This window comes from Penicillium roqueforti, assembly GCF_015533775.1.
Source record: "Penicillium roqueforti strain LCP96 04111 chromosome Unknown scaffold_07, whole genome shotgun sequence".
In the NCBI taxonomy this organism is placed as follows: domain Eukaryota; kingdom Fungi; phylum Ascomycota; class Eurotiomycetes; order Eurotiales; family Aspergillaceae; genus Penicillium; species Penicillium roqueforti.
In genome coordinates this window covers 582,267-609,337 of record NW_024067571.1, presented here as the reverse complement: position 1 = coordinate 609,337, position 27,071 = coordinate 582,267, and the positions used below count along the sequence as shown (strand labels likewise).

At 49.2% G+C, this 27,071-nt stretch overlaps 11 protein-coding genes across 11 annotated transcripts; 3 read left to right on the top strand and 8 right to left on the bottom strand.

Moving 5' to 3' along the window:
• Positions 1 to 410: 410 nt before the first annotated feature.
• LCP9604111_4038 (uncharacterized protein) lies at positions 411 to 752 on the top strand (the record flags this gene model as incomplete). Its single annotated transcript, XM_039071693.1, has 1 exon — positions 411 to 752. One exon carries the CDS (start codon positions 411 to 413, stop codon positions 750 to 752), a length of 342 nt encoding a protein of 113 aa, XP_038930122.1.
• Positions 753 to 1,504: 752 nt separating this feature from the next.
• LCP9604111_4037 (DUF3659 domain-containing protein) lies at positions 1,505 to 4,487 on the bottom strand (the record flags this gene model as incomplete). The annotated part of the gene is made up of 2 exons (XM_039071692.1): positions 1,505 to 2,002; positions 2,055 to 4,487. The coding sequence occupies 2 exons, from the start codon at positions 4,485 to 4,487 to the stop codon at positions 1,505 to 1,507; spliced, it is 2,931 nt and encodes a 976-aa protein (XP_038930121.1).
• Positions 4,488 to 5,944: 1,457 nt separating this feature from the next.
• On the bottom strand, positions 5,945 to 6,719 carry LCP9604111_4036 (uncharacterized protein; the record flags this gene model as incomplete). The annotated part of the gene is made up of 2 exons (XM_039071691.1): positions 5,945 to 5,951; positions 6,046 to 6,719. The coding sequence occupies 2 exons, from the start codon at positions 6,717 to 6,719 to the stop codon at positions 5,945 to 5,947; spliced, it is 681 nt and encodes a 226-aa protein (XP_038930120.1).
• Positions 6,720 to 8,280: 1,561 nt separating this feature from the next.
• On the bottom strand, positions 8,281 to 8,615 carry LCP9604111_4035 (uncharacterized protein; the record flags this gene model as incomplete). The annotated part of the gene is made up of 2 exons (XM_039071690.1): positions 8,281 to 8,537; positions 8,600 to 8,615. The coding sequence occupies 2 exons, from the start codon at positions 8,613 to 8,615 to the stop codon at positions 8,281 to 8,283; spliced, it is 273 nt and encodes a 90-aa protein (XP_038930119.1).
• A 593-nt stretch (positions 8,616 to 9,208) lies between these two features.
• LCP9604111_4034 (uncharacterized protein) lies at positions 9,209 to 9,770 on the bottom strand (the record flags this gene model as incomplete). The annotated part of the gene is made up of 2 exons (XM_039071689.1): positions 9,209 to 9,215; positions 9,322 to 9,770. The coding sequence occupies 2 exons, from the start codon at positions 9,768 to 9,770 to the stop codon at positions 9,209 to 9,211; spliced, it is 456 nt and encodes a 151-aa protein (XP_038930118.1).
• Positions 9,771 to 13,050: 3,280 nt separating this feature from the next.
• Positions 13,051 to 14,821, bottom strand: glr1 (glutathione-disulfide reductase GLR1; the record flags this gene model as incomplete). The annotated part of the gene is made up of 3 exons (XM_039071688.1): positions 13,051 to 13,487; positions 13,543 to 14,378; positions 14,439 to 14,821. The coding sequence occupies 3 exons, from the start codon at positions 14,819 to 14,821 to the stop codon at positions 13,051 to 13,053; spliced, it is 1,656 nt and encodes a 551-aa protein (XP_038930117.1).
• Positions 14,822 to 16,826: 2,005 nt separating this feature from the next.
• On the top strand, positions 16,827 to 17,247 carry LCP9604111_4032 (uncharacterized protein; the record flags this gene model as incomplete). The annotated part of the gene is made up of 3 exons (XM_039071687.1): positions 16,827 to 16,998; positions 17,060 to 17,124; positions 17,191 to 17,247. The coding sequence occupies 3 exons, from the start codon at positions 16,827 to 16,829 to the stop codon at positions 17,245 to 17,247; spliced, it is 294 nt and encodes a 97-aa protein (XP_038930116.1).
• A 351-nt stretch (positions 17,248 to 17,598) lies between these two features.
• On the bottom strand, positions 17,599 to 18,726 carry LCP9604111_4031 (putative TIM barrel metal-dependent hydrolase; the record flags this gene model as incomplete). Its single annotated transcript, XM_039071686.1, has 2 exons — positions 17,599 to 18,570; positions 18,670 to 18,726. The coding sequence occupies 2 exons, from the start codon at positions 18,724 to 18,726 to the stop codon at positions 17,599 to 17,601; spliced, it is 1,029 nt and encodes a 342-aa protein (XP_038930115.1).
• Positions 18,727 to 19,302: 576 nt separating this feature from the next.
• LCP9604111_4030 (uncharacterized protein) lies at positions 19,303 to 21,128 on the top strand (the record flags this gene model as incomplete). Its single annotated transcript, XM_039071685.1, has 4 exons — positions 19,303 to 19,384; positions 19,489 to 19,908; positions 19,986 to 20,404; positions 20,472 to 21,128. 4 exons carry the CDS (start codon positions 19,303 to 19,305, stop codon positions 21,126 to 21,128), a joined length of 1,578 nt encoding a protein of 525 aa, XP_038930114.1.
• A 261-nt stretch (positions 21,129 to 21,389) lies between these two features.
• Positions 21,390 to 23,904, bottom strand: LCP9604111_4029 (putative C6 transcription factor; the record flags this gene model as incomplete). The annotated part of the gene is made up of 6 exons (XM_039071683.1): positions 21,390 to 22,218; positions 22,274 to 23,060; positions 23,115 to 23,196; positions 23,256 to 23,631; positions 23,706 to 23,776; positions 23,833 to 23,904. The coding sequence occupies 6 exons, from the start codon at positions 23,902 to 23,904 to the stop codon at positions 21,390 to 21,392; spliced, it is 2,217 nt and encodes a 738-aa protein (XP_038930113.1).
• Positions 23,905 to 24,238: 334 nt separating this feature from the next.
• Positions 24,239 to 26,756, bottom strand: drs1 (putative ATP-dependent RNA helicase DRS1; the record flags this gene model as incomplete). Its single annotated transcript, XM_039071682.1, has 2 exons — positions 24,239 to 24,940; positions 24,996 to 26,756. 2 exons carry the CDS (start codon positions 26,754 to 26,756, stop codon positions 24,239 to 24,241), a joined length of 2,463 nt encoding a protein of 820 aa, XP_038930112.1.
• Between the last annotated feature and the right edge of the window lie 315 nt (positions 26,757 to 27,071).

The following is a 27,071-nucleotide window of genomic DNA, read 5'->3' as shown; positions in this document are numbered from 1 at the left end:
AGTAGGGCCCCCGAGCATCACTAACTGCCTAACATCTATCTGGCATATTATAAATTGACAAACGCAATGGTTGTAGAATATAGAAGAGAGGGATTAGACGAACTCGATATAATACAAAATACAAGGTTAATACTAGAGATCAAGATTAATGGGAATATGGGCAGAGTGTGGGTGAATCTTTCTAGGGTAGACTGTTGGAGCGGGAATCCTTGAATCCTTCCTGCCACCTCACAGCAACCATCTCGATCGAGATTAGCTGGACGGCTATAAGTTCAGGAAGTGATCCCCTCCTCTCTTCTTTTCGTTGATCACTTCCCAGCTTCTCTCCTTTCCTCTTTTCTTTCCTACCGGTCAGCTTCTCTCCTTTCACGGAAACAAAGCAAAGAAAACCACCGAACCCAAACGACATCATGAGTGACTCCAATGTCTGTGGCAAGTGTGGCGCGAGGCGCCGTGGCGAAAGCAAAGATTTTCAATTCTTTGTCGCCAAATCAGTCATCGGGTTCATCACTATGACTGCATGCTTCGTGCTGATGAGACTGTTCTTCCTAGGTGCTCTTGCGCAGCCTATGAGTAATCAGTCTGATATTTCGTTACCCGCCATGGGTAATCATAGCGATCAGCTGAGCGGTGTTGATTTCACACTCTACGCAGTCGACGCCTCGATGAACGAACAGGACGCTATACAGAGCTATTACAGTGCCTTCGTCAATGAAACCCCACCTGTCCGAAAGGAGCTGGTACGACTGTAACTACCCTGGTGGTGGCATCGGACTTGCTTGCTGCGGCACGGCGCATGGGATTGGCAACTTTGTCTCTTCAGTCGGCTCCGGCTCAGCTTCAGGATACATCGTTACTCTACTCAAGGAAATCAACTCTGCCAGCAGGCTCGATGAGAAGCCGCGTTCTGCGTACATCACGCAGGACAGCAGCAACCTATGTGTGTCGTGGGCGACCTATGCGACGAGCAAGATGACCAGCGCTGAAGAGACAGAAATATCAACCTTCTCTACGGAGTGCGGGTCAAAAGGCTACTTTTGATAGCCAATCCTCACGACAGATTCCTCTCTGCCTAGTTCCTCTTGTCCAAGTCACTCAATACATGTTTCGAGTTTTAGCCACAATGAAAATCGTCTCAACGATGATTGATCTGGAGCGCTTTGAAAAGAATGCGAAAATTCCACACCTCTCTACTTTTACAGATTTATCCCGTTGCTCGGCGAATACCAGAACATGGCGCCATCAAATGTGATGTGGCTAGGTTAAGGAACCAATAAATTTATTGGACTAGCATAATGGAAACAAGAAAGCATTTCATCTCAAGACCCAATCGGCATTATACAAAATTCCTGCAATGAACAAACACATACCAATGAGATGAATTGAAAAACTGAAGCACCACAGGCCAGCTCAATTCCAAGATGAAATTAGCCAACACAAGCTGTAAAATCAAAGAAACTTGCCAATAAAAGAAAAAATCATTATCACAATCCCCTCACCTTACTTACTTTTTCTCCCCTAATCCTAGACTACCGAACAACTTGTCAAGTCCCAATCCGCCAAGAAGGCCATTCAACAAACCACCCAGCCCGAGACCACCGAGCAGTTTTCCGACCAACCCCAGAACACCGCTCAGCAGCAAGCCCACAGCGGCAATGATTTGGAAAAGTGGCTCGGAAAGGAGGGCCCAGAGCGGATTCAGCTTTTTCTTGGCGTGAGGCATGTCAGCTATGCGTTTGCGGCCGTTCTCGATCGTTTTGGTGACTGTCTCGGTCAGCTCCTTGAGTAGGTCGGCGAGCTGGTACTCTTCCGGGGTAGCATCACGCGAGGCAGCGCGCGCCTTAGCGGTGGCCGCGATGCGGCCATCGGGGTCGAGGGCACGGATAGAGCCATTACATTCTTGGAGGATACGGCCACCTTCTTCCAGAAGAGGTTTAACGGCTTGGACGAGCTTCTCTTCGTCGAGCTCTTCCTTAGGTGTACGCTCGGCCTTTTCGATTTGCTGTAGAATTGTTACTACTAAGAAAGAAATATAAGGGGGAATATGAACTTGCCTCAGTGATCTGTTGGCAAACAGGCTTAACTCGGTCGAGGGTCTGACTGAGAATATAGATCATCTTCTCAGCTATCTGGCGGTCCTGCTCGGCTTTAGCCTGAGCCTCTGCCTCTTCCGAGGTAAGATCCTCTTCTTCAGGCTCAGGTTCCGGAATATTCTCCAGTAAGGTACACTCGCCAATATTGTTGCCATCGTTGTCAACGACATAGCCGTTATCGTTAACGGTTTTGCCAACCAGTGTTGCCAGATTACCGGAAGTCAGTTTACCAATAAGGTTACCATCCGTATCGCGTACCTCACCCTCCTTAGTGATCTTGCGGCCAGACATAGGGTTGATATCGCGCTGCTTCTCTTCCGGCTCCCAGCGTTCGGCCTTACCGATAGTATTTCCATTCTTATCAATAACATCGCCGTCCTCATCGACCTTACGGCCGAAAAGATACTTTGCATCGCCTTCGATAAGGCGGCCGATAATTCGGCCTTCGTCCACAACTATACCGTCCTTACCGACCTCAGCTTTATCAAAGCCGTAGAACTGCCCCTCCTTCTCTTCCTGCTCCTCATCGGGTATCAGCCCTGCCCGGCCAACCACCTTACCGTTATCATTCCAGATTTGACCCTGGCTGTCGACCTTACAGCCAGCGAGACGTTCGCCTTCAATAACCCGCCCAAAGACAACACCCGTAGCTGGATCCACGATGTTCCCCTGCTTATTCACAACTTTGTCCTTAAGAATAGAAAGGTCCTCTTCAGCGGGGGGTTCTTCCTCGGGTGGCTCATAAGGCTCGCCACGGCCCCTGACATTGCCATATTTATCTGTAATCTCCCCATCTTCGTCGACCATTTGGCCACGCAATTTTTTGGCAACCCCCTCGGTAAGTCGGCCTACAATAGAGCCGTTGTCGTCCTCGATAAACCCGTCCTCAGTAACAACCAGGCTCTCGAAGCCGGCGAACGGGCCATCGGGAATATCTTCGCGCTCGTCGTCAGGAATAAGCTCAGCGCGACCGACAATATTTTTGCCTTCATAAATCTCGCCGTTCTCGAATATCCTTTTTCCCGCCAGCTCCTTAGGGTAGCCCTCAATAATGCGACCGATCGGAAAGCCCTCCGGCCCGATCACATACCCGGCCTTATTGCAGCTCAGCCCTTCCATACTGGAAAGGTCAATAGGCTCTACCTGAGGCGATTCAGGTTCCTCCCATCGTTCTGCACGCGCGACGACGTTGCCATACTGGTCGAGTATTTCACCGTCCTCGTCCACTGCTCTGTTGACCAGCTTTTTCGCGTCGCCTTCAATGACTCGGCCGACCCTCGTCTGGTTCTCGTCTTCGACCCACCCGTCCTGGCCGACGACCAGGCCATCTAGGCCCGCGAATAGCCCTCCCTCTTCATCATCGTAGACGGGTATTGGCTGGGCCTTGCCGATCATATTGCCGCGGTTGTCCCAAAACTGGCCCGAGGCGTCAAGCTCGGCGCCAAGCTTCGAGAGCTTCTTAGGATCACCTTCAATTATTTCGCCAACAGGCTTGCCGGTAGTTTCATCCATGATGTAGCCGCGCTTGTTGCACTTCAGACCCTCAAGAGACTCGATCGACGGTATTCTTTTGTTACTCTCCTCGGTGTCGTCGTGAGCAGTCTGTTGCTGTTGCTGTTGCTGCTGCTGCTCCTCCACGGGGAACAACTCCACTCGGCCTATGGCGTCGCCTTCATCATCGACGATCTCTCCCTCGCCATTGACGGTATACCCGACGAGATCCTCCGGATCTCCCTCGACAATCTTGCCCACTGCCAGGCCAGAAGAATTCTCAATCACGCCACCCTCGGAGACAGGCAGCCCATCGAGTTCGTCCAGGGTGGTTACCACGTCCTTGGCCTGGTCCAGCTCCGAGTTTTCCTCCCCAGAAAACTCCGTAGATTGATCAACCGTCTCATCCAATATATCAACACGGCCGATCAAATCGCCATCCTCGTTTAGAATCTCGCCATTGTCCCCGACAGTCTGGCCAACCAAGTCTTCCGAGTCTCCCTCCACCACTTTTCCCATTGGGTTGCCGTTCTGATCGCAGATTTGGCCACCCTTGGCGACCTCGAGACCCTTAAGCGTAGAAGAATCAGGCGACACGGTGCTCGAGTCAGTGTTCTCACCCTCTCGCGCTATATCCTTCACTTGACCCGATTGGCTCCTAACCTTCTCGGGCCGTTCGGACACGGCGCGCCCGAGTGGGGCCGCAGCGCCAGAAGCTTGAGAACCATCGTCCTTGGGTGGGGAGATAGGACGGCGCTGCTCGGGTGCACCAGGAGATTCCTTTGTAGACTTTGAGAAAGGGGTTGCAGGCACGGCTGTTTCTTCCCTGTCATCCGAGACGGGCTCGGATTGTTTGGTTTGGAGCTTGCGCGGACCCGTTTTTTTCTTGGAATTGAGGCTCATTTTGACCCGACGTGAGGGAGGATCTGAAGACCGTTTAATTTTCGGTTGTACTCAGTATTTACTTTCCACCAAAATAGGCAGATGAGAATTGAGCTTTAGGAATATGCGATAGTAAAGAATTCCAAGTGATTGGGGTTGATCCTTTATGGTGAGGTTTTGCTGTGATAAACTAGTTTTTGCAATCGAAAGGCCCATTGTCTTGCATCATAGTGACACCAAACAATTGTCGCCAAAGAGTTTTCACCTAAGCTGTGCATGTCATATAACAAGCGTAAACCGTCTGATGTAGCCAAAATCCACTTTATCACGGCCTGGTTTGAATCCAACACGCCGAACCAAGCAGGCTATCCGGCGCATTGAAGTCGAGACTTTGTTTAACCAAGGCTCTAGATTTCTTTTTGAATTGAACATCTTGGAAGTAATACAATGACGAAGTTGGTGAATATTCTAGCCAAACTCAAGCAACTTAGCGGCATTTCATTGAACTGCAGAGCCCCAGTGACGTCGGCGGCAACGACAACTCATCTGACACTACCATCACCCCGATGCAGCCATTCGTTGGGAGTTCGCTCTTCCTTGACCTAAATCCTCAAGTGAAATTTGGATGGGCAGCAAAATCTTAATGTAGCGTGACCGGGTCGTTTCGATTACAGAATCTATGGTCATGGTCGCCAACTTTCCAAAGCCCTCGGCCTACATAATGGCTCCCTGGTGATGGGCAGACACATTTGTCCGGAGCAAAGAATATCTCAGAAAGAGGAAGAGGAATAATCTCAATATTCTGGTCTCTTTTTCCACCTCTTACCCCCGACCAGTCAGCGGCACCGAGGGGTAGCCAATCCCCTGGCTTCTACTTTAGAGCAATACATTACTATTTATTTGACGACTGGTTAAAGGTGCGCTTGTTGACGCTGAATATTGAATATTGGCGTGTTAGCCACGAACCGCTTTCATCGGTTCGATAAGCTCTGATTATTTCCGGTTATTACTTGTTCTAAGACTGCTCATTGGCAGTCTAAAGACTATCGATACCGTTTCATTGGATACTGACTGCTTGGTCACGGTCTAAAATACAAACTGCAATCAACCAAGGTTCGATATATTACACCTTCCAGTGACAAAACCACGGCTCAATCCACATTGCCTAATAAAAGATACTGGCACCTAAAAGGCGATGATGAGGAAGAAAGCTGCGCTGCCTGCTTGCTGTTTGGTTGACGTAGTTGGGCCGACAGATTGGATCAAGATGCCTATTGAATGACAATGAGACAAAGGCTTTATGGCCGTAAGGCCTACCACCCAATTGTCACAATACATAATGCTCGATGCTGTGAGAGCCGTGTGCTTATATGTTCTCTTCGCAACACTCATGTGAATTCCAAGGCAAATGAGAGCGAGGAACGAATTTGACAAGATTGATGCAAAATTCCACAGCCGTCTCAGCTGGAGCCCGGAGCCTAGTTACTAGTGCCAGTCAGTAAAAATGTCACAAAACATTGAATTGTCAAAATGATTCTCTGGGTCCCCAAATGCTGGTAGAAGGGAAGGGCTCACTGACAGTAAACCTATAGTCAAATCACCTTTAATCTTCGCCTTTAGTTGAATCTCAATATCCAAATTGATATCCAAACGAAGACGCAACTGCTCGTCACGCCCGCCGTCATCTTTTTCCTCTTTTTGTTCTTCCTTCTGTCCACCACCCAAGGCTCCGCCGACTGCCTTACCTGTGCTGTCAGTCACGCCGTTCATGGCCTTATCAGCCGTGTTTTGCACCAACTCGCCCGCTTGGTCCACACCACCCAGGCCCGAAAGTGCGTTGCTGCCACTGCGCTTCTGCGGTTCTTGCTGTGGCTGGCGGTGACGCCGGGTGCGTTGGCGCTGCTGAGGCTGAGCCTGGGGTTGGCCATCTATGTCGCTGCGGTGGATTGACTCGACATCGGATTCCGGACGGTATGAGCGAGCGGGATGGGATCCTCGTCTGCGGCTATGTGTCTGTTCAAGTTCGGGTTCAGGCTCGGGCTCGGCCCTTTCTTCTTGCTGTTCCTCTTGTCTATTTCGTTCTTGTTCTGGCTCTTGATACGAGTCGGAGTCTTGCTTGGACGTGGACGGCTTCGTTTCCTGCTTGGTGGGAGCTTTTTTGCCTAGCTTGCGCGGCGCACGCTTAGGCTTGTTAGGAGAGGTCTTCGATTCCGAGCTAAGGGTTTGAGGTTGGGTTTGTTCCAGGTCAGTCATTGTGGAGGGAAGGGATGAAGAAGAAAATAAGAAAGAGGTTGAACTATGAGCTAGTCGGATGGATACGATTTGCGTTAATAGTACAAACGTTAGTGGGAGTAGGTTTAGATGAAGTATGATGCACATTTGTAAAATATGTGCTACTCATTTGCACTGACATTACTCCAACCGTTCTATATTATCGAACAGACCACGGGCGAGATGGGACAATTGGGTTGTCCGACGTCAGGGGTGGTGGCGCCGTATTTATCGGGAGAGGAGTTGGTACCAGACAGGTTTAGCCAAGAAAAGCATTGAGAAACCAGCTGCCGATATTACGACCGGAAAGCAAAAAAAAAAAGCCTGCGAAGGTGTATAGCGGCCAGTGGCCGAATGCCTAATGTTGCAGAGCTGATGCCTTAAATGCCTGATTTATGCCGCCTATAACTACTGTGTTTTGTAAACGGAAGGCACTATTGTCTTAGGGGCTAATCCTGATAAGGCAGTGTACCTCTTGGCACTCTATTTCCAGTATGCATGGCGTTAATTATAGTCTCGCTACCTCTTATAGCAGTGGTATCGGCCCCTCCCGTAGTAGTCGAATCGCGAGCTTATTCTTAGGAAACTTCGCTACGCTAGAGCTAGGCCGGGGGAAGATAGTGGATAAGGTTAGAGGAAGAGTAAGAATACTCGAATTGGAGGGAGATGGAGGTTTGTATAGTAAGAACAACTTTAAGATCAGGAAATAAATAAATAAACAAATATATACGGTCGGAATATCTTCAGACTACCAAGACTTAGGCGAACAGAGACTTACATAGTAGGAATAGCTTTATTTTAGATGCTCTCTGTCGTTGTAATCCAGGTATTTGCCAGTATAAAATCAGGCAAAATCAGGCATTCGACCGCTGGCCGCTATACACCTTCGCAGCTCCTCGTGTAACGAACCAAATTACATGGCCATCCCATACAGCATGCCATCATTGCCACTTTTCACTCAGTCTTTTCACGTCTTTGACCGTTCGGAACCTTCTCATTACTCTGCCTGCCTTCAACCAATTTTCTTAAGCTCAGGTAGCCTTTTCTCCCGATATTCCTAACTTCTTTGCAAACTCCGAAACAGATTTTACACATGCCGAATCCCAAAAGATGGGATCGCTTCCTCAACTTTTCTTGGCACAGGATGGGGATCAAAGCGAGATCCCTATGCCAATCTCAGGAAAATGACCACTAGCGGAATTTCGGATCTCGTCCCAATGGTCTGCCTAATAGTGCTAGTGCCAGAGCCAGAAAAGCCTGCTAGCCGATTATCGAGCAGCCGATTTTGATATTGATGATAAAATATGCGTCAAATCAGGAAGCCAACAAAGTACAAATAGTTGGGCGAAATGAGGATACATGGGTTTACAAGGCCCTAGTTAATACTAGCCTGATTGATGGGAGACGCAAATCCAGAGGTAATTATATCAATCGTATGACTATAAAGACAACAGTATTATCCATCAATTTTAGAATCCAAAAAACCAAATCCACAAAGTTGTAAGCCGTCCACTAATAGCATCAAAAATAACAGTCTCCTTCACTAGGCGTTGTTGAGACCAAGTGGGTTGTCCTCATCCTGCTTCTGTCCCCCAACACCCTGGACGGTACCCTGCACAGCCTGTCCAGCATCCTCGGTTGTATGGCCGATGCCACCTGTCGCACCGGAGGCAGTATGCCCGAGGCCTTCAGTGGCTCCGCCGGCGGTCTTTCCCAGGTCGTCGACCGTGCTACCCAAGGTGTCGGTCACGCCGCCAACTGTCTTGCCGACGGTATCGGTCACACCGCCGAGGGGGCCTTCTAACCAACCATAGAGTCAGCGAATACTGATATTAGCTATATGGTGTTGAATTTGGACATACTGCTCTCGTCAGACATATCGGCGATTGGTAGGTTTCGTATAGATTCAAGAAATATGAGTTTGAAATGTACAGGTTGGAAGGCTATTGAGACTAGGCTCTCCGCCTTTATATATCGGTTCCATCCACAACAAATAGATAAAAGCCGGGTTTATGACACATGGTATGGTTGGGTGCAACCCCAAGCAGCCTGAAATTACCAAAGTATATAGTGCCCACACCAATAACAAGCTAACAAGTGGTTATAGGGAGTCCCATTTGTCGTTTAGTACATGACAGCCATTCGATGTAGACCGGTTATTGAACCGTGTTTTATCCGGGTCTCTACCAGCCATCGACCCTACTGCTGGTGGCGCTGAGCAAACGATTATTGGAACTCTCTGGTTGCCCTTGTAATTGTGTCTTCGTCTTGCACGCCGATCAGATCAAAAACAGGAAAATCTTCGCCACAAAATATTTCCGGTTTGTGAAATTCTTAAATAGATAGGGATATTGATAAATAATCAAGTATGGCTCTATGAAAAGACGAAAGCAGTATTGGATGAAGGGATTGCTTGTGACGACGTCAAATTTTCGTTGTGCAGGAATTGGTAATGGAGCCAGGATGGTTGTTCATGCCCTGTTGTCAAAAAAACAAGATCAACTCCTATTCAATTTTGAGCAGACATATTTGACGGGTAAGAGGGGAGGGAGGAGGTGAGGTGCTTTAAGAGCAGGAAACTTACAAGAGAGACAGGGTTATGTCACCGTGAATACTGGCCTTCAGTTCTATCTCAATATCCAGGTCCAATTCCAGCCTCAGCTTCAAACCCTTCTCATCTAGAATCGATTTATCCCCCTCATGGGAAATCTCCATGCCACCGCCAGGTTTCTCTTTTGAGACTTGGTTGGTAAATGGCTGCATGGCTTGGCCATCGTCATCAGAATAGTCGTCATCGTACTCATCGTACTCTTCTGGGCTGTTTTCATCCCCATCCATGTATTCGTCGTCTTTCTGTTGTTGAAGAGGACGCCTCCGTTGCTGCAGCACTTGCATATTCTTAGTCTGTGGCGCTTCATCCTCATATTCCTCATTGGTGTAGCTGTCGGAGCTGTAGTAGTCTTCATCATCAGCGTCGTCGTCCTGTACGGGGAGCTTCTTTTGCTGCTCTTTGGGCTTTTCACTGGTGGCCATAATGGATGCGATGGCTTTGCATTCGATTATAGAGAGAGGAAACGTGTATATGCGAAAGCAGATAGGAAATCAAATCTTGAACCTGAAAAAGAAAAATCAAGATGTGATATGCAATAATCGCACGTAGGGAAAACAGGAGGACATATCGTCGATATCAAGTCTATGCGGTGTGCAATGACGTTGCCGGCTGTCTTCTACTTTGCTCCAGGCCCAAATTACTCTAATGAGGACTTTAGATGTGCCAGCTGCGCTGTTTATCATTACATTCGTGGCATTGCGTGTTGAGTATCCCTGGATCTACTGAATCCAGGCAATTGTCGGTTAGAATACCCCTTTCGTTTGGTCATCCAGGACGGGACTAAATTGTACTGTGTGATGGGTCAACTCCATGCAATTCCTCCGTGCGTTTCTGCCTATACCTTTTTGGTCGGGCTGGTCGCTTTGTATGTTTGATACTGACTCAACCGAAGAAACACGGCAATACCGCCCTCTACGTCGGGGGCGGCCAAAAATGTCCCATCTCGCCTGGCTATGACGGCGTCCTGCCTGGACTATGCGATAGAAAAAGCCTAAATCTGCGGATGACATTGCTAATCGGTTTGTTATTGGTTCCCGCAGACGTCATATTATGGCTCTTGGTAATGACATGCTGCCGATTAGTTAACTTTAGCCGACATGTTAAATTATGTAGAGTTGGTCATTGTTTCTATTCCATGATTTCGACTCAAATTTGTGATTCAATGAGCGTCGGTATTGCAGCCAAACGCTAGTTGAACCTCTGATTTCGATCACCCTGCTCGAAATAACTCCCATAAATTTTCCTAACTACATGCTCATATTCTTCTTTCGGTATATCAGCTGGATTGTCCCCTTTGAAAACAATGCAAACTTCTATCTATCAAACAATCTTGCTGATGCAAACAAGCAAATAGATGGCGAGTGGATCGTAACAGCGCGCGCCACAGCCATTTGGTGGGGTTCTCAAGCCTAATGGCTAATGCAAAATGAAGAATTGTGCAATCGAGTACCTAGATAAGGGCTGTAAGACAAATGGTACAAAATGGCTGTGGCGAGATAATATAGACTTGGTGATCTCGAGCTTCTTCTACCTGCATTCCTCCAAAAGTCGATATTGCCAGCCTAATTCACTCTCTTTAACCCCTTCCATTCTTCCGCTCTGGATTAGACCCCTCATATTCGACAATATCGTTTTCACGCTTTCCCACAGAGGCTCACCCGCCATTTCTTTGCAAAACTCCAAAGTTGATTCTGATAAAGTCAGCTAAGTGGTTTCACCCAAATTGGACAGAGGACATATGACAGGAGCGCAAGTCGGAATAATATGGCAGTGATAATGTGTCGGCACAAGAGATGCTATACTCCTCTTCCTCTAGCCTTCATGGCAGTGATGACTGGTTTCGACTTCACGGGACAAAAGTTGGACATTGATCTTGTCTCGTTCATTTCTACTTTTCTAGATTTAATGTGTCCTAAACCTTCTTTGGGGCAACTATCTACTCACTGTTTATGTAGTTCCTACGATTATAGATTTGAGTTTTGTCTCGATTAGCCAGAGCATCTACTAATGCTCTAATAGGACGCAGCTTTTATGATCCTGGATGATTTGATTCAGGTTGTATTCTCTTCAGGAGTGCTGGGTTTTCACACTGTAGCCAAACCATAGGCTGTCTGCACTCAGGTGCAAGCTGAATACTACCGGCATTCAAGCACCTGTATATTAATGATGAGCTTGCGGTCTCGCTTTATCGGAAATCTGATATGCTATAAGAGCTTAGAGATCTTAGGTACTTACCTAAGAAAAATCCAGATATTATAGTTGCGTCGGACGATCGACTCCCGTTGGCATCTCTAGGTCGTGGCCGAGGACTCTTCTTGTCGTATTCTTATACTGTGAGACTCCCTTATGCTGTAAAATATTGTTAGGCCCTGATTCTATTGCTTTGCCGTGACTACGATTTTTCTTACAAGACTTACTGGTTGGCTATTCTAAGCTATATGTTAGATTTTATCGACGGTACGGATATCTTGTATGAAAACAAGCTGCAAGAAGGCTATAGAAAGTTTTACCGTGCCCTCAAACTAGAAGATCCTAAGATGTGGTCAATACTGGATGAGCTCCGACTACGCTTGAATGAAGAGCGTCGCCTCCCAGTAATCAAAGATTTATAAAACCGGGTTAATATGATCTATAAAACTCTATGTCTCATACTGCCAAACAAGAAAATAATAAATAAAAAGGGATCACAGGTAGGCCCCCCATATATATTCTGCATTCGCGCGCAGTGCAGATTGAACACCGACCGTCACAAACAACACGTGATGTCCCAATAGCGTAGTATCAAAAGCGTCCTGCATAGCGACAGCCAAAAAGCCTCACATCCTATCTCCATAACGAAGGACAGGTAAAAGAAAAAAAAAATAGGTAGCTTCTCTTTGATTGAGCGTGTCATCCTTAGTGCAGGGGCCATGCTAATCTTCTCTGTATATTTTCATTTGACCATATGCCCCGAAGGGCGAAAAGACTTCCTTAAAGTTCAATATAACCCGCGTTCGGGGGCAGAATTGTACCGCCTACCGGTTAGGTAAGGCACGTGGGCGGTCATATACATTGTTATACATGCCCTTGCTGTCGGCAGGTTGATTGGACGATGTTTGTTGTTTGCTGTTTGCTGTTCATTGCTATGCCGAGAGAAGATCAGAGAATTACCGGCACCAAGATGACAATTGAGCGTATTGTCAGTCGCGCATGACATCGATCCGGGAACTCTGTGCGAAACAAGTCTTCGAATTTCTTGATGATGTGTTTGATCTCGGCATCTTGTATTGGAACGACACTAGTCTCTCTCGGCATAGTAATTGAGCAGTAATTCACTTCAGATGAAAGAGAGTGCCCATGGAATCAGATGAAAAGGATATCATCTTGTAGCGGGGCAGTTTTGTGTGGGATTACTCAGCACTGCGCTATGCCTGTAGGTGCGGGGTCATCCAATGTCGAACTTAGGGCTTGGGAAGTATAGAAGTCACAATATCTAACACAGTCCCTGTTAAGGTCAAGTCCTTGAGGATTGGAGAGATTAAGATGATCTCAACACTACGACTGAATTTCTGGTTACCAAGAATTAAGATATACTTCACTTCCTTACAGCCTAGCCCAAGAACAAGATTAATCATATAATTGCTTCGCTTCGCTCCGCAATAAATATCGGAATCTTCTAGTATTATTCACATATATATCTTCTTTTTCTCTTCTTGAAAAGCATTACCGCATGGTCACAAGCTCCTCGGCGCTAGTAGGGTGGATAGCAACACAGCTATCGAAGTCCTGCTTAGTAGCACCCATCTTGATAGCAACACCGAAGCCCTGCAGCATCTCACCGACGCCAAGACCAAGGATGTGCAGACCGACAACCTTTTCCTGGGGACCGGCGCAAATGATCTTCATCTCGGTGGGGTTCTTGGCCTTCTCCTCTGGGGACAAGCCGACATCGTAGAACATGGCAGTGAACTTGGTGTGATAAACCTTAATCTTGTCGTCGCCGTAGCGAATGCGGGCCTCGGGCTCGGTGAGACCGACGCAGCCGACCTCGGGGTGCGAGAAAACGACCGTAGGAATGTTCTCGTAGGAGATCTTGGAGTGCTTCAGCTCGACAGGGCCGAAGAGACGGCTGCCGAGTTGGCGACCGGCAGCAATGGCAACTACAGAACACAGTCAGTGCATTTATTCGGACGAAAAGTGGGGATAACGACTTACCAGGGGTCAACTCAGCTTGACCGGTCACGTCACCGAGAGCGTAGATACCCTCAACGGAGGTGTTCTGGTACTCGTCAACCAAGACGTGATTCCCAAGATTCAGCTTGACACCAGGGATATCCAAGTTTAGGTCTTCGATCTCGGGGGCACGGCCCACAGCCCAGAGGAGCTCGTTGACCTCGATCTCAGAGCCATCGTGGCCAATGAGCTTGAGCAGGCGATCCTTGCCCTTGCCATCCCGAATGAGTTGCACCTCCTTGAAACCACCGTGGCTGCGGTGAAGCTTGACGCCGGCGGCCTCGTAGCGATCAGTCATAGTCTTCTGGATCATAGGGTCGAACTTGCGCAAGAAGGTCTCGCCGCGGATGAACATGTGGGTCTCAACATCAACAGCGTTCAGGACACCAGCAAGCTCAACGGCGATGTAGCCAGCACCGACAACGGCGATCTTAGGGGGAAGCTCTTCCAACTCGAAGAATCCGTCGCTTGTGATACCGTGCTCGGCGCCGGGTACGGCGGGGACGCTAGGCCGGCCACCGGTAGCCAACAAGATGTGGGGTGCGGTGTAACGGGCAGTACCGGAGCCGTCGGCCAGCTTGACCTCGATAGTGTGAGGCTCGACGAAGCCAGCACGGCCTTGGACCAGGTCGATTCCCTCGCGACCCCAGTTGCCCTCGTAGGCGCCGTTCAACCGTTTAATGACGGCATCGCGGGTGTTCTTAAAGTGGGTGTAGTTCATAGAAACGTTATTGGGGATGTCGTAGCCATAGTTCTTTGCGATGTGCAACGTCTCATTGATGGTCGCAAAGTTCCATGTCATCTTCTTAGGGACACATCTGAATGTCGTCAGAAAAAAACCGTCAATCGAGTAGAACGGCATTACACCTTGTACTCACCCCACATTGACACAGGTACCGCCAGACCGCCCGCTTTCCACGATGAGGGTCTTCTTGCCATACCAACCAGCTGCGCGGCGAGCGCTTCCACTGCCACCACTACCACCGCCGAGGACGATGTAGTCATACTGATGTGTTTCGACGGGAGCCATATTGGATGGTTGTTGGTTCTCAGGGGCGGATGACGAAGAAAAGTGTCGAGAGATTGTAGAGAGCCGAGAGTTCGTAGCAATTGGGTTCGCAGGGGTGAAGCGAGTAGAGTTGATGGTCGCCAGAGTTCGATTGGTCAAACGACCAGGACGAATTTGTCCGACAGAAGATCGGGTCAGAGATGAAGAGGCTCGAAAGCTAATTCGGGAGGATTGGATGGAGCGGGAGAGCATGGAGAGAGGGGAGGAGGGGAAGAGGGAACAATTATATACAGGCTTAGGTGAGAGGGGTCGGAAAAGACGTGGTGACGATATCGGGGTTCGTTAATGCGCATTGGTTCTTCCGTCACCGCGGTCGATTTCTCAGCATTGATTACGTGATCTGATCTAGATCCGGGACTTGATACTTTTGGGATCTACACTTTGTTTACACGGTTAATATGTAATATTATTGAATTTGTGGATTGTAGGTATGGGTATAGGAAATTCAGCAAAGAGCGACAGGGAGTGACCAGCACTCCACAATTAAAGTCGATGCAGCACACAAGGAAATAATATCGATCAGAAAATTTACAACTCAGAGCCAGGGTTGAAGCACTGGAGTAAGTCAAGACTTGATGGAAACCAACAAAGGCCAATGAATGTTGAGAGATTTTTCAGATAGAAAAGGGCCCCAGCCCTATCAATCCAAAGAGAGTAACAGTAACGGGGAACAGGGTATCAAAACGCGATGAATGTAAAAAAAAGCCATCGAGCCCATGCTTATATCTAGACTCCATGTCACAACATGCTAGAGTGACATGGCCAGTCTCTGGGGCGAGGGATAGACGGTAGTTGGGGCGTGGGAGGTGGAAGAGTGTGTTCGAATATTTGCGTGGACAGAGATCGTGAAGGTATCTTCTGATGACTTGCAGATCACGCAATCCACACAATGTCATGACATGCTACCCTGCTGGTCACATTTTGCATGCGACAGAGGGGCAGTCTTCAGTGTTAGAGGCAGTGTGAGGATCGGAGGAGTTGGACTCGTATGTTGTATTGCGAGACGAGGAAACAAAGTAAGAGTGTTTCGGTAGGAGGAGAGGCATCCCCGACTCAAAATCCAGGACCACGGGGATCCTTTCACCTTCGTCTGGGCGCTGTTGAAGCAGAACGCTATCGCAAGAGGACGGCTAGTGGGTATAGGCGATAACGGCAAAAGAGATGAGGCAGAAGCAGAGAGGTATGTAGACAGAGCGTTCCATATCGGCTGGAGTTGACGAGTTGCGCTTCATGTTTTTCAGTATATAATAGCACAGTGATGTGGTAGTGAATTCGGAGATCTGAAAAGGAGGGGGTCCGGGAGTATGAAGAGTCCGGGGAGGGGGTGGTGTTATCTTCTTATCTGCTTATGTAACCGCGTTGGGCCCTCAACAAAACGTCACCTGACTCAACATTGGATGACATTTGGCCAGTCAACAAATAGAAAGGGGGTGTCCTGATGCCCACAGTCCACTATTGATCTGCTGGACACGCAACCATATTTGATGATGAAGCCCCGTGGGCTGTTACTACTTAGTTGGCTGACAAGTGAGAACATCCAAGTATTCCACGTGGTACTAAGCCTCGGCAGGTCCTCGATTATAAAGTGGACTGGGAATTTCCAAGTTTGCCCTTTCCAAGGTTGTGCGATAATGCATCTGAATCGTCTATATATAGACGGTTTTCGATCTCCTGAGCAATATATAGGACAGCCTCTCCTCGTCTTAGTGTGTCCTCATACTCCATACACCCCTTGACGGTACCCATTTGCCAAGGGTCGGTCGCATGAGCTCATAAAGGGCACCTAGCCAACCTCAACAGCAACGATCTACATTACTACTTTGCCCCTAGCCATACTTACACATTTACCAAAGAACAGCCCCTGTCCAGCGTAATCCATAACACTCCGAAACCTCCACATTCACGGAGAATGAAGAATGCAAGGAGATACTAAACCACACCTCCTATCCACCAATGAAAGCAACCATGAGCGGCCTTCATACCTGGCCAAACAAAACACAAACCAAGAACGCGCCTTGCCGGCCAATGGAGCAAGGCATCTGGCCTCTCGAGTTCTCCTTCGTAGTCCTGATTAATTAGACAGAATCTTGCCCTAGAATAGTCCGGGTATACATGAGCCGATCTTCCCAAACACGTTCTCATCACCTCAATATCACGCCAACGATCTTCTACCAGCTACCATATCATCACCGTCATAATGCGTGTTTCAGCCCTCGCCTTCGCTGCCATTCTGTCCCTGGTCTCGGCCAAACAGATCAATATGCACTGTAACTTCGCCGAGGACCACACCGGCATGGTTCAGCAGCCCTACTGCTGCCGTGATTTGGTACCTGCACGGGGAAACTCGAAGGCAAATGAGGCATTGGACTGTATGTATAACAATCTCGGGATATTTAGTCACCGGGTTTGTCTAACGGTCTACTTTTCTAGGTGATCAACTGGACCAGCCTCAGCTGTGTGAAGATCAGTCTCGGCCGGCTTGCTGCTATACTATTGTGAGTTTTGTTCCAGTCAAGTTGGCTTTCGGAGTTTGCTAATCTGGTTTCTTCTACTTTTCTCAGGGCCCGAAGAAGATCTGTACCGGCCATGTTATCTTCCAGGATGCAGAGGATGTTTAGAGTGAGAAGGGTACGAAGGCACAGTTGAATACAATCGCTTTATGACTTGGCATTTGACGTTTTGACGTCAATAATTTCTCGTGAATAGACATCGAACATATATCACACTTCGCTTCTGGTGCTTGAATGAAATGACGGTGTACTATAACATGGCGCAGTCTAGTAGGATGTTTGACAAAACTTTGCCTATTGCCTAAAAGACTGGACCCAGGAGACAGCAGCATAGGTAAATCGGTCAAGCCGTATAATTAATTGCATGAATCAAGTAATGCTAGAATAACGAGCGCCAAATTCCACATCCCCCACGCCCAAGGTGCTATACATAGTCAACCTTTTATAAATGCAGCCACATCAATCGGAAATTACCCCAAGCATCTCCTCGGTGTTCCTGCGAAACAGACGCTCCGCTAGCCCCGGCTTGGTCGCACATAACTGCAAGCAACATTCGGTGAATGGACTGATATCGACACGAGAGAATCGAGTGTGTGGCCAATCAGTGGCATAGATGACCCGATTAGGTGCAACAGATAAGAACTCGCGTGCCATAGCCTGAAGGTCACGCATTTGATGGTCTTTGCTGAGTCTATACGGTGCAGACACCTTCACATACGTGTTCCCAGCGCGAAGCAGAGAGATTAAGGACGAGAACCCTTGAAGGTTATAGGGATTGAAAGCTGGACCATCATCGTCCCTCGAGGCGAGCTCGGGGCTGCCAAAATGGTCGATGCAGATGCGCACTCCTAGTCGTGGGATGATCGCCTCGACCATCGAGATCATCTTGAGGGGAAGATATATCTCGATAATCCAGTCGTGGAGCCGGGCAAGCTTAGCATGCTGAAGTAAGGTCTCTTCCAGCTCGGTCTTATCCATCACTTTCCCTACAGACTGAAGGTTGATTCTCAGTCCACGGACTCCAAGAGTATGCCATTCGTTTAAAGTCTCCAATTTGACGGTGGCAGGGTCAACCACGACAACCCCTCGGCCGCGCGAGGGCCCAAGTCTTCGCAATGCATCTAATAAACATGAATTGTCCGTGCCATAGACTGACGGTTGCACAAAGACGAGATTCTCAACACCTAGTCCGGACTCGAAGGCAAGAGCTTCGGGTAACGTATGTGCGGTGGGTTTATATACCGCCGTTGAAGAAATAGGAAAACGCTCAGGTTCCACAACATGCATATGACTATCCCAGGACTTTGGAGGCAGTCTCTGCTTCAGCGATATACTTGCGGACGAGACATGTGTTGAACGCCGTTGCTCTAACCGGGTGGAAAGGACATCAATCAATATCGATGGAGGCCCATGGAGTATATTGGGTTTGGCCTGAGCAGTGGTCAGCATCCTGAATAGATCCCAAGCAAATAGAGAGGGTAGGCAGAGTATAGAAAAAAGTCAAAAATCAAGCCCTGGGGAAATACTCACAGAAGAGCAACTCCGGCAAGGCGATATCACCCTAAGAAAAGACCTAGGAAGAACCATGCTAGTTTCACCGCTCAACGTTTGTGGACGTTGATCTAAGTGCCTGCACTGTAGGGGTGCTGAAATAAAAAGCACCCATCGGATAATATGTATGGATTACGACGTGTAGGCCTCGTACGACCCACCCCCCTAGCACCCACGCTTGTGGCCAGTTGCAGGGGAAAATCGAGCTCGGAAGTTGTCCGTCAAGGAGACGCTTTCAATCCGTAAGCAGCCATCTGGGCCTGTTAAATGAGCTGAGCCGTCAAGCGGAGCCAAGAAAGTGGATAGGTGCGGCATGATCCGACATTGAAAAATGGGGTCACTTGGAAGTAATTGTAATGCAAAAAAGCAATACTCACGGAGTAGAGCAACATGTAGTTAGACAATATGCAGAATATCAATTATCAGGTAATTAGTGTCCTAATCCTTGTAAAAGAGGGGTGAAGGACAAAGTACGGACGTTGGCCGAAGTTCTATTTAGCTCGGATGCCGAGCTCCCGGTCTTCCTCTCATGTCCACTCCCAGATAACACTTCATTTGCTCCCCGGATTTATCGAATACGCCCCCACAGCTCGCTTATACAATTTAAGGGCAATGCGATGGACGTTAAAATGGTCGACCAATCCCTATTACGCCCTGGTGATTGCTGTCATTGCCTGCGGCGGGATCCCGAAAGGTATGAAGACCCTTCCCTGCCCCCACCACTAGACTGGCTTATCGGACAATGATTTGCGATAATATACTGGTAGACATTTGCTGATTGCGCATTATCCCCGACAGGCTATGACGAAGGTGGCTATAGCGCCAGTGTCTCCCTCCCCTCCTTCAAGTCCGACTACGACCTCGCTAAACACCCGGGGTTCGATGATACCGAGCTAGCAAATCGAAAAGCGAACATCTCCTCCTTCAACGTGCTAGGTGCAGCACTTGGTGCGCTGTTAGTCCTTGATCTCAATGATCGACTTGGGCGCTTGGTGGCGTGGCGCTTAGCATGCGTCGTGTGGGCAACGGGGACATTGATCCAGGTATTCGCATCCGGTATATATGGACTGCTCTTGTTTAGTCGCATATGGGGCGGGTTGGGCGCGGGCGCTCTAACGGTAACTGCACCACTATATTTAACCGAAATAGCCCCTGCTAAGACGAGAGGTCTGGTGGTGGGGTTATACATGGTATTCCTACTGGCCTTTCTGGCTATGGGTAAGCTTTGACCCTCTATACATCCTACATTGTATACATATCCGGCTCCCAATCTGATTCGCTGCGCTTTCTTGCAGGATTCTTTATCAACTATGGTGCCAGGGTCCATATGGCCACCGCGCGAACTCAATACCGCCTCGTTCAGGCTGTTCCTTTAATCCCTGTCGGTATCGCATATGGTCTGTCGTACCTTTGCCCTGAGACTCCTCGGTATCTTGTCTCGAAACAGCTTCATCAGAAAGGGCTGGAGGTTCTGGCACGGCTACGGGGTAGGGATATCGATGATCCCGAAATCACAAAGGAGTTCGCAACTATTGATGCACGAGAGCGAGAGCGACAGACAGACTTAGCATATGTCTCCCATTGGGCTATCTTCAAGGAGACACAGATGAATCCGAATTACAGACAGCGCTTCTGGCTGCTAATGACCATGCAAACTATTGCTCAGTGGACCGGCGGGAACGGCATCACATACTACGTAACGAGCATATTCCAGGTACGTCAATTTCAACAAGCAATCATCAGCTATACCAGGCAACAAACCGCTAATATATACGAAACAGTACGCCGGCCTAGAAGGCGACTCAACGTCCCTTGTCTCCTCCGGCGCATACGGGATAGTCAAACTAATCTTCACAATGGCTTTCACATGGGGTCTAATCGACCTCATTGGTCGACGCCGCTGCACCCTCGCCGGACTAAGCCTGCAGCTGTGCGCACACATCTACATGGGTATATACATGGGCCTGCGCCCAGGCTCGGAAGACAACAAAGCCGCCTCCAACGCAGCCGTCGCCTCGGTCTTCGTCTACGCCGTCGGCTGGTCTATCGGCCTATGCACGGTGCCTTACCTGTACGGTACGGAGATCTTCCCAACGCGCATCCGCAACGTCAGTTACGCGATTAGCATGGCGCTGCACTGGTTCTTCCAGTTTGCCGTTGTACGAGTCACGCCGAATATGTTCGTCTCGCTGCACGTCTGGGGTGCTTATCTCTTCTGGGCACTTATTTGCTTTTCTGGGCTCATCATTCTTGGTGTTTGGATGCCTGAGACGAAGGGTGTGCCAATTGAGCGGATGGGGGATTTGTTTGACGGGCCATGGTATCTACGCTGGCGGGCTAAGCCGAGGGAGTGGGATCTTGCTTCGCCGACTGATACGCTGGAGAATGTTTCATCGAAGGACGGTTGTGTCGTTAAGTCTGCCGGTTCGGCCTTGTGAGGGTCTTTTTCGTTATTTCCCTGGCATCCCATTGACATATATATGCTCTGTTTTGGATATCAAGAAAAAGTTGCAAGACTTATAATGCAGTGCAATATTGCCTACACCGATTGACACTTTGGAATACATTCAATTATCCTCATTGGCTGCTGACGTGATATATCTATCTCGGATTGATCTTTTAGCAGGGTACTATATTGTGTGTGTATTTGGGAATCACGAGAACAAAAGTCGAGTAATGCTATACAAGATCATAGAAGATCAGCCCCAGCCCTGATCAAAGACAGGCGTCATATTCGTCGTGATTGGCTGCGCATACGAGAATGCCTCATATACCTCAGGCGTAATTTCGTAGGACCCGGGGTCATTCATCGTCATTCCGGCATTTGGCATCCCGCCCAGCAAGTGCATAGGCGGCAGCTGGGGCATTTCGCCCATGTTCGGGATGTCGAAACCTGATCCTGGGTGCTGAAAGGTATTGTAGGCTCCCATCACGGGCGGGTTTTCAGGGTCGGTGTTTTGGACTTGCGTGGCTATCGATGCTTGCGACTGGTGGTGACGATGGCCTGGAGAGACATGGCGGGATTGGTTGCTGCCTGCTGAGGGGGATTGACTGTGCTGAGGGTGGTGGGGATGTTGATGTGGGGATTGGTGATGTTGGGGGTGTTCTTGTTTAGTCTCAGGAATGGGAGTGGGGATTAGTCCGTGGATGTTGATTTGGAGTTTTTGGAGCTCCAGGGAGATGAGGCTGAGCGCTGTTGTGATAACGGGGTTGGCGACTTTGACTCTCTCAAGGGCGAAAATGCAGAACTTGAGTTTGTCTAGGGTTCCCGGTGCGGCGTACTTCAGGGCTTGGATCTCGAGCAGGAAAATCGATGCGGCTGTATAGATGCTGTATGCGAGAGAGAGAACGACGTGGCTGTCGCCGAATGTGCGGCGGTATAGATCGAAGAGAGATAGGATTGATGTTGCTGATGCCATGCACTGTACAAGATGGTTCGAGTCGTACGCCTCGGGGCGGGCTTTAACCAGCTCCCGAGAGCAGAGGATTGGGCGGTGGAGAAGGATGTTAATAGTATGATATAGACAGCTAGAAAGGGCTGAGTTAGCACTGTATTCTAATTCACGCAGGATTGGGTACATACTTCAAAATCACGATATGGCTCGGTGGTGAGTATGGAGGAAGATCTACCACTGCCAATTTCAAGTAGTCCGGAAGCTCATCCCACCAGTCATTCAGATTCTTGGCTTGCTCCTGAACACAGTCAAAGAACTCCGAGTCCGTACTTTGGCGGATTGGGTCGTATATGTGGATTAGAATCTGATTCAAGATTTCCGCCAGACCGCACATCTTCATGAAACATGACGTTGAATGCGCCTGCGTCGGCGGATAGTGAGCACCATCAGTGAAGCTAACCCCATGAGGTGTCCATATTTCGATCTCAGCGGTGTCATCGAGAATCATGCGTGGCGGACTAACGCGAGAGTGCTGCATCGTCGGGGCCCGGCCGAAGTACAATGAAACAACCTTATCCCAGAAATAACAACTCCAAAATAGACGGTTCCGGATTTCAATATCCTCATCACTCAAATGGGCAGATCCTGAATATTTCCGGCTGTCGATAGAGATACCCAAGTCGTCCAGCAGCCGGAAGGCCATGCCACTGTATAGCCAAGCTTGCGTCCGATTTCCACGGCCGCATTCCTGGGCACTGAGAAGGAGTAATGTCTGAATGCTAGGGATGCCCGCATAACCAACTTTGAGGGAGCCGAATACCCCAGTCAATGCGCGATGGGAGAATTGTGCACCGCCGTCATAGGAGTCCAGCAGCGGGCCGACCTGAGGCTCCGCTTTGCACCAGCGTACCGAGTGCGAAAGAATGGCATTCAATAAAACGTCCGAGTAATAAGCTCCATTGATTTTCATATCACCTATTTGGGGAGGTTAGTGTCATAGGTTGTCTGAAATGACAAGGTCGAACAGACGTGTAAATGCAGGACGGTAGACAAAATTCCACAGCGGCTGGATCCAGCACCAATGCGAGTCGAGAAGATACTGGAAAGGCTCCTGCAGGACTGTATCAGCATATGCATCCCTTGAACAATATAATCCACCAGGACCCATACCGGCATAGCAGCCATTTGCTCGAATGCCCTCTCTCGCCATGCGCTATTAACAAGCCGCTCTTTGCGCCCCTCCAGTTCCTCCGTGTAATGTGAAGTCGGCGTCGTTCCACTCACCAGCCCACTGGGTAGCTGGAACAAACTAGTCGGCCCGTGAAATGAGACGCGACCGTCATTTTCCACATTGAGACCCTCAAATGCCCGGGTGAGATCTTCAGCATCGGGATCGATCTTTATCCTTGGTCCGCTCGAGCTGGACTCAGCCGACGACGGCGATCTGGTCTTCCGCACCTCTTCTCCCTCACGACTCTTCGATAAAGCATCCTCCAACTGCGCAACCCTAGCCTCAAGCTGTTTTGTGTAAGATAAAGTCGGGGCTCTATGAGAGAGACAAGAGTGTCAGCGACTGCGACGCGGCAAAGGAATAGAATAAAGAGGAAGGGATCGACTCACAAGCTATACACACACTGCTCGCTACGCGCGGCGCATCGCGAACACGACGGACTAGCGCCGTTACATTTAACCTGGCGAGTAGTTAGCTCGGAAATCTCGGGTTTCGTCCGAGAGGATCCGCACGTACCTTGCGTTTACGACAGGCCTCGCATGAGAAGGCGCTCTTCCGGGGGAGACGGGGTTTGGAAGGCTCTGCCATTCCCGATTTGGCGTTTTAAACTCCCAACTCGTGGATAAATACCCCTCAAAAGGTCAAAATGAAAACAGGAGAGAAGACTTTGGGCCCCTACGTGGGGCGCGGGGATAGCCTTTTTAGAAAATGAGATTTGACATAAATTGGGGTAGAAGACTTTGATTGGTGGAGCATTTGGAGATGAGGAGGCATCTGGGCTCCACGGGAGGTTATTTTTATATACCCTAGCCTTAGGTAGTATGTGGTAGTTATGTTGTACTTGTACACTTAATAGCCAAGGCAATTATATATCAAATGCTATTTGCATGGTATTCAATTGTACACACGATTCATACATCCCTTATTTCTTCCCTTTCTTGAAACCTGGCTTGCCCTTACCCTTGCCCTTCTTGGGATCCTTAGCAGACTCAGCATCACCCTTGCCCTTTTTCCACCCGATATTACCATCGTGTCTCATCTGCGCATCGTCAAGACGCTTCTTGTCCTTATTGCTAAGCTTGACATTGCTTCTCTTGGTATTGGGACCGTTCAATTCGACGGCACCCAGCTTGCGAGAAACCTTCTTGTCCTTCTCGGTCTCGAACCATGTCCGCTTCGGCCGCGACATGATCTCGTTTCCGTGCTTCATGAGGTTCTCGCCCTTGGTGAATTGCATCTCCGCTTGAGAGAACTGCTTCTCGGTCTTCTCCTCTTGCAAGATCTCGGCAACCTCGTCGGCCATATCCTCGGCCTTTTGCGCCCAGCTGTCGGCAACAGCTTGCTCGACCACACGACTGACGATCTTGGCGCCTTGGGCCTTGCCTGCGCGGACGGCAAGCTTGACGACCTTGCGGTCGGGCTCGGCAGCAATCGTGCACGCACGACCGGAGCGGCCGGCACGGGCTGTACGTCCAACACGATGCAGGTAGATCTCATGGCTCTGGGGAGCCTCGTAGTTAATGACGGTCTCAACACCCTTGATATCGAGACCACGAGATGCAACGTCGGTGGCGAGAAGGAAGGCAACCTTGCCATCTCGGAAGTTTTCGACGGATTTGATACGCTGCATGGGAGGTTAGTGGTGCTGTAGATATAGGACAAGAGTTGTTGTTACATACCTGTTCTTGGCTCAGACTACCGTGTAGTTCTGCTGCCTTCAAGCCCAATAGGCCGAAAATGATACGGACGCGGTGAGCTTCTTTCTTCTGTCGGAAGAAGATAATAACGCGCTTTGAGTAGGCCTCTTTGCACAGGTACAGAAGGTAACCGAGACGCTTGTCCTCCCGTCCGGGACGGAGACGCACGAACTCTTGAATAAGGGTGGATACAGTGTGCTTCTTGGCATCAACCATCAAGCGCATTGGGCGGTTCATACCAACACGAATAAGTTTGTCAATTGAGTCTGTCATCGTCGCGGAGAAGAGCATAGTCTGGCGAGATTTGGGAATCGTGGTGAGAATCTCGTTCAACTCATCGGCGAAACCATCCTCAAGCATACGATCTGCCTCATCAAGAACCAAAATCTCCAGGGTATCGACTGTGAAACTGGGCGAGTTGCGCATGTGATCAATGAAACGACCGGGAGTGGCAATGATGACATCGGGGCGCTTTTTGAGCACATTCTCCTGCTCGCGAAGACTGAAACCACCAACCAATTGACAGAATGTGACGTCTGTGAAGGTGGCCAGTTTGACGGAAACATTGTAACATTGAACAGCCAACTCACGAGTGGGCATCAGAATCACAACACGACTTGTAGGAACCTTGCGGGGACGGAAGAGGAGACGTTCGAGGATGGGAACAATGAAGGCAGCGGTCTTTCCTGAACCAGTCACCGCACTACCGACGATATCCTTGCCCAATAGAGCAACGGGAATCGCCTTGCGTTGGATAGGAGTCGGGTCTGTAAATCCAACTGCGGCAAGACCTCGAAGGATGGGACGGGAAAGATTGAATTCTTGGAAAGTCATCTTGGCCATGTTGGCCTTGGTGTCGACCTTTTCTTCGGGGGCAAAGAACGCTTTGCGCTTCTCTGCTTCCTCCTCGTCCACCTCGCTCTCTACATCGGACTCTCGGTCTGAGCCCATGTCGTCGGGGTGACCGACGGGTGTGGCGACAGAGTCGTTATCAGATGCAGCATCGTCATCGGAATCCTCATTATCATCCTTGTCCTCGTCGTCCTCCTCGCCTTCGTCCCCAGAGCCAGGCTCGGGGCCCTCAGCATCACTCTCATCCTCGCCATCCGCACCCATGCCGAAGGCGTCGTCAGCCATGAGCTCATCGTCGTTGAAGTCAACAGGCATTTCGTCGCCCGATGCAGCATCGTCTTCAGATGCGCTGGCGCTCTCTTCCTTCTCGACAGCGTTCTTTTTCTGTTTCTTAGCAGCAGCCTCATCCTTCTTGGCCTGCCTCCGCTCAATGATATCGTCAATATCGACAGCTTTCTTGTCGCCGGAACGCTTCTTCTCGTTGTCATCAATACCCCAACCATCGAAGCCTTCAGTGACACCCTGGTTCGCGACACCGCCAACATCGAACTCGAACTCGGGGTTTAAGACGCCGTCGTCTTCTGTTGCATCTGCTGCCGCATCATCGTCTTCCTCTTCAGACTCGGGTTCAGCTGCGGGCTCGGCATTCTTCTTGTTCTTCTTGGAGTTTTTCAATTGCAGCTTTTCCTGCTGCTTCTGCTTCTTGTTCTTTGGCTTGACTGCTTCGACCTCGCGCTTGCGCTTTTTGTTATCTGTTGCCGGCGCATTATCGTCTTGCATCTCGTTGTCGTCATCTTCTTCTTCGACAGGGGGTTCGTTCTCGTCGTCGGAAAGCGTGAATACGAAATCATCGTCTTTGGCGGAACTCCGCTTCGCCGATTGAGGAGCCATTTTGGGGGCTGGCGCAAATTCCAGTGAAGTTTTGGTAGCTGGATGCCTTCCACACTCTCTCAAACAGACTTAATAGAAAATTCTAGACCCCCAAACACTGTGCAAGCAACTCAATCTCGCCGAGAAGAAATGGATCAACATGCAAAAAAAAAGTTCCCCGGGCGGTGACAAGAAAATTTCCGATGACATAATCAACCGCTTTGAGATGATTGTCAACGGCTCTACTCCACGGCTGCCTGGTTGATGTTCTATCCCATTACTACAAGGCTATTAAGAAAGAAAGAATCAATAAAGGCGTACTGTCTCAATCAACTG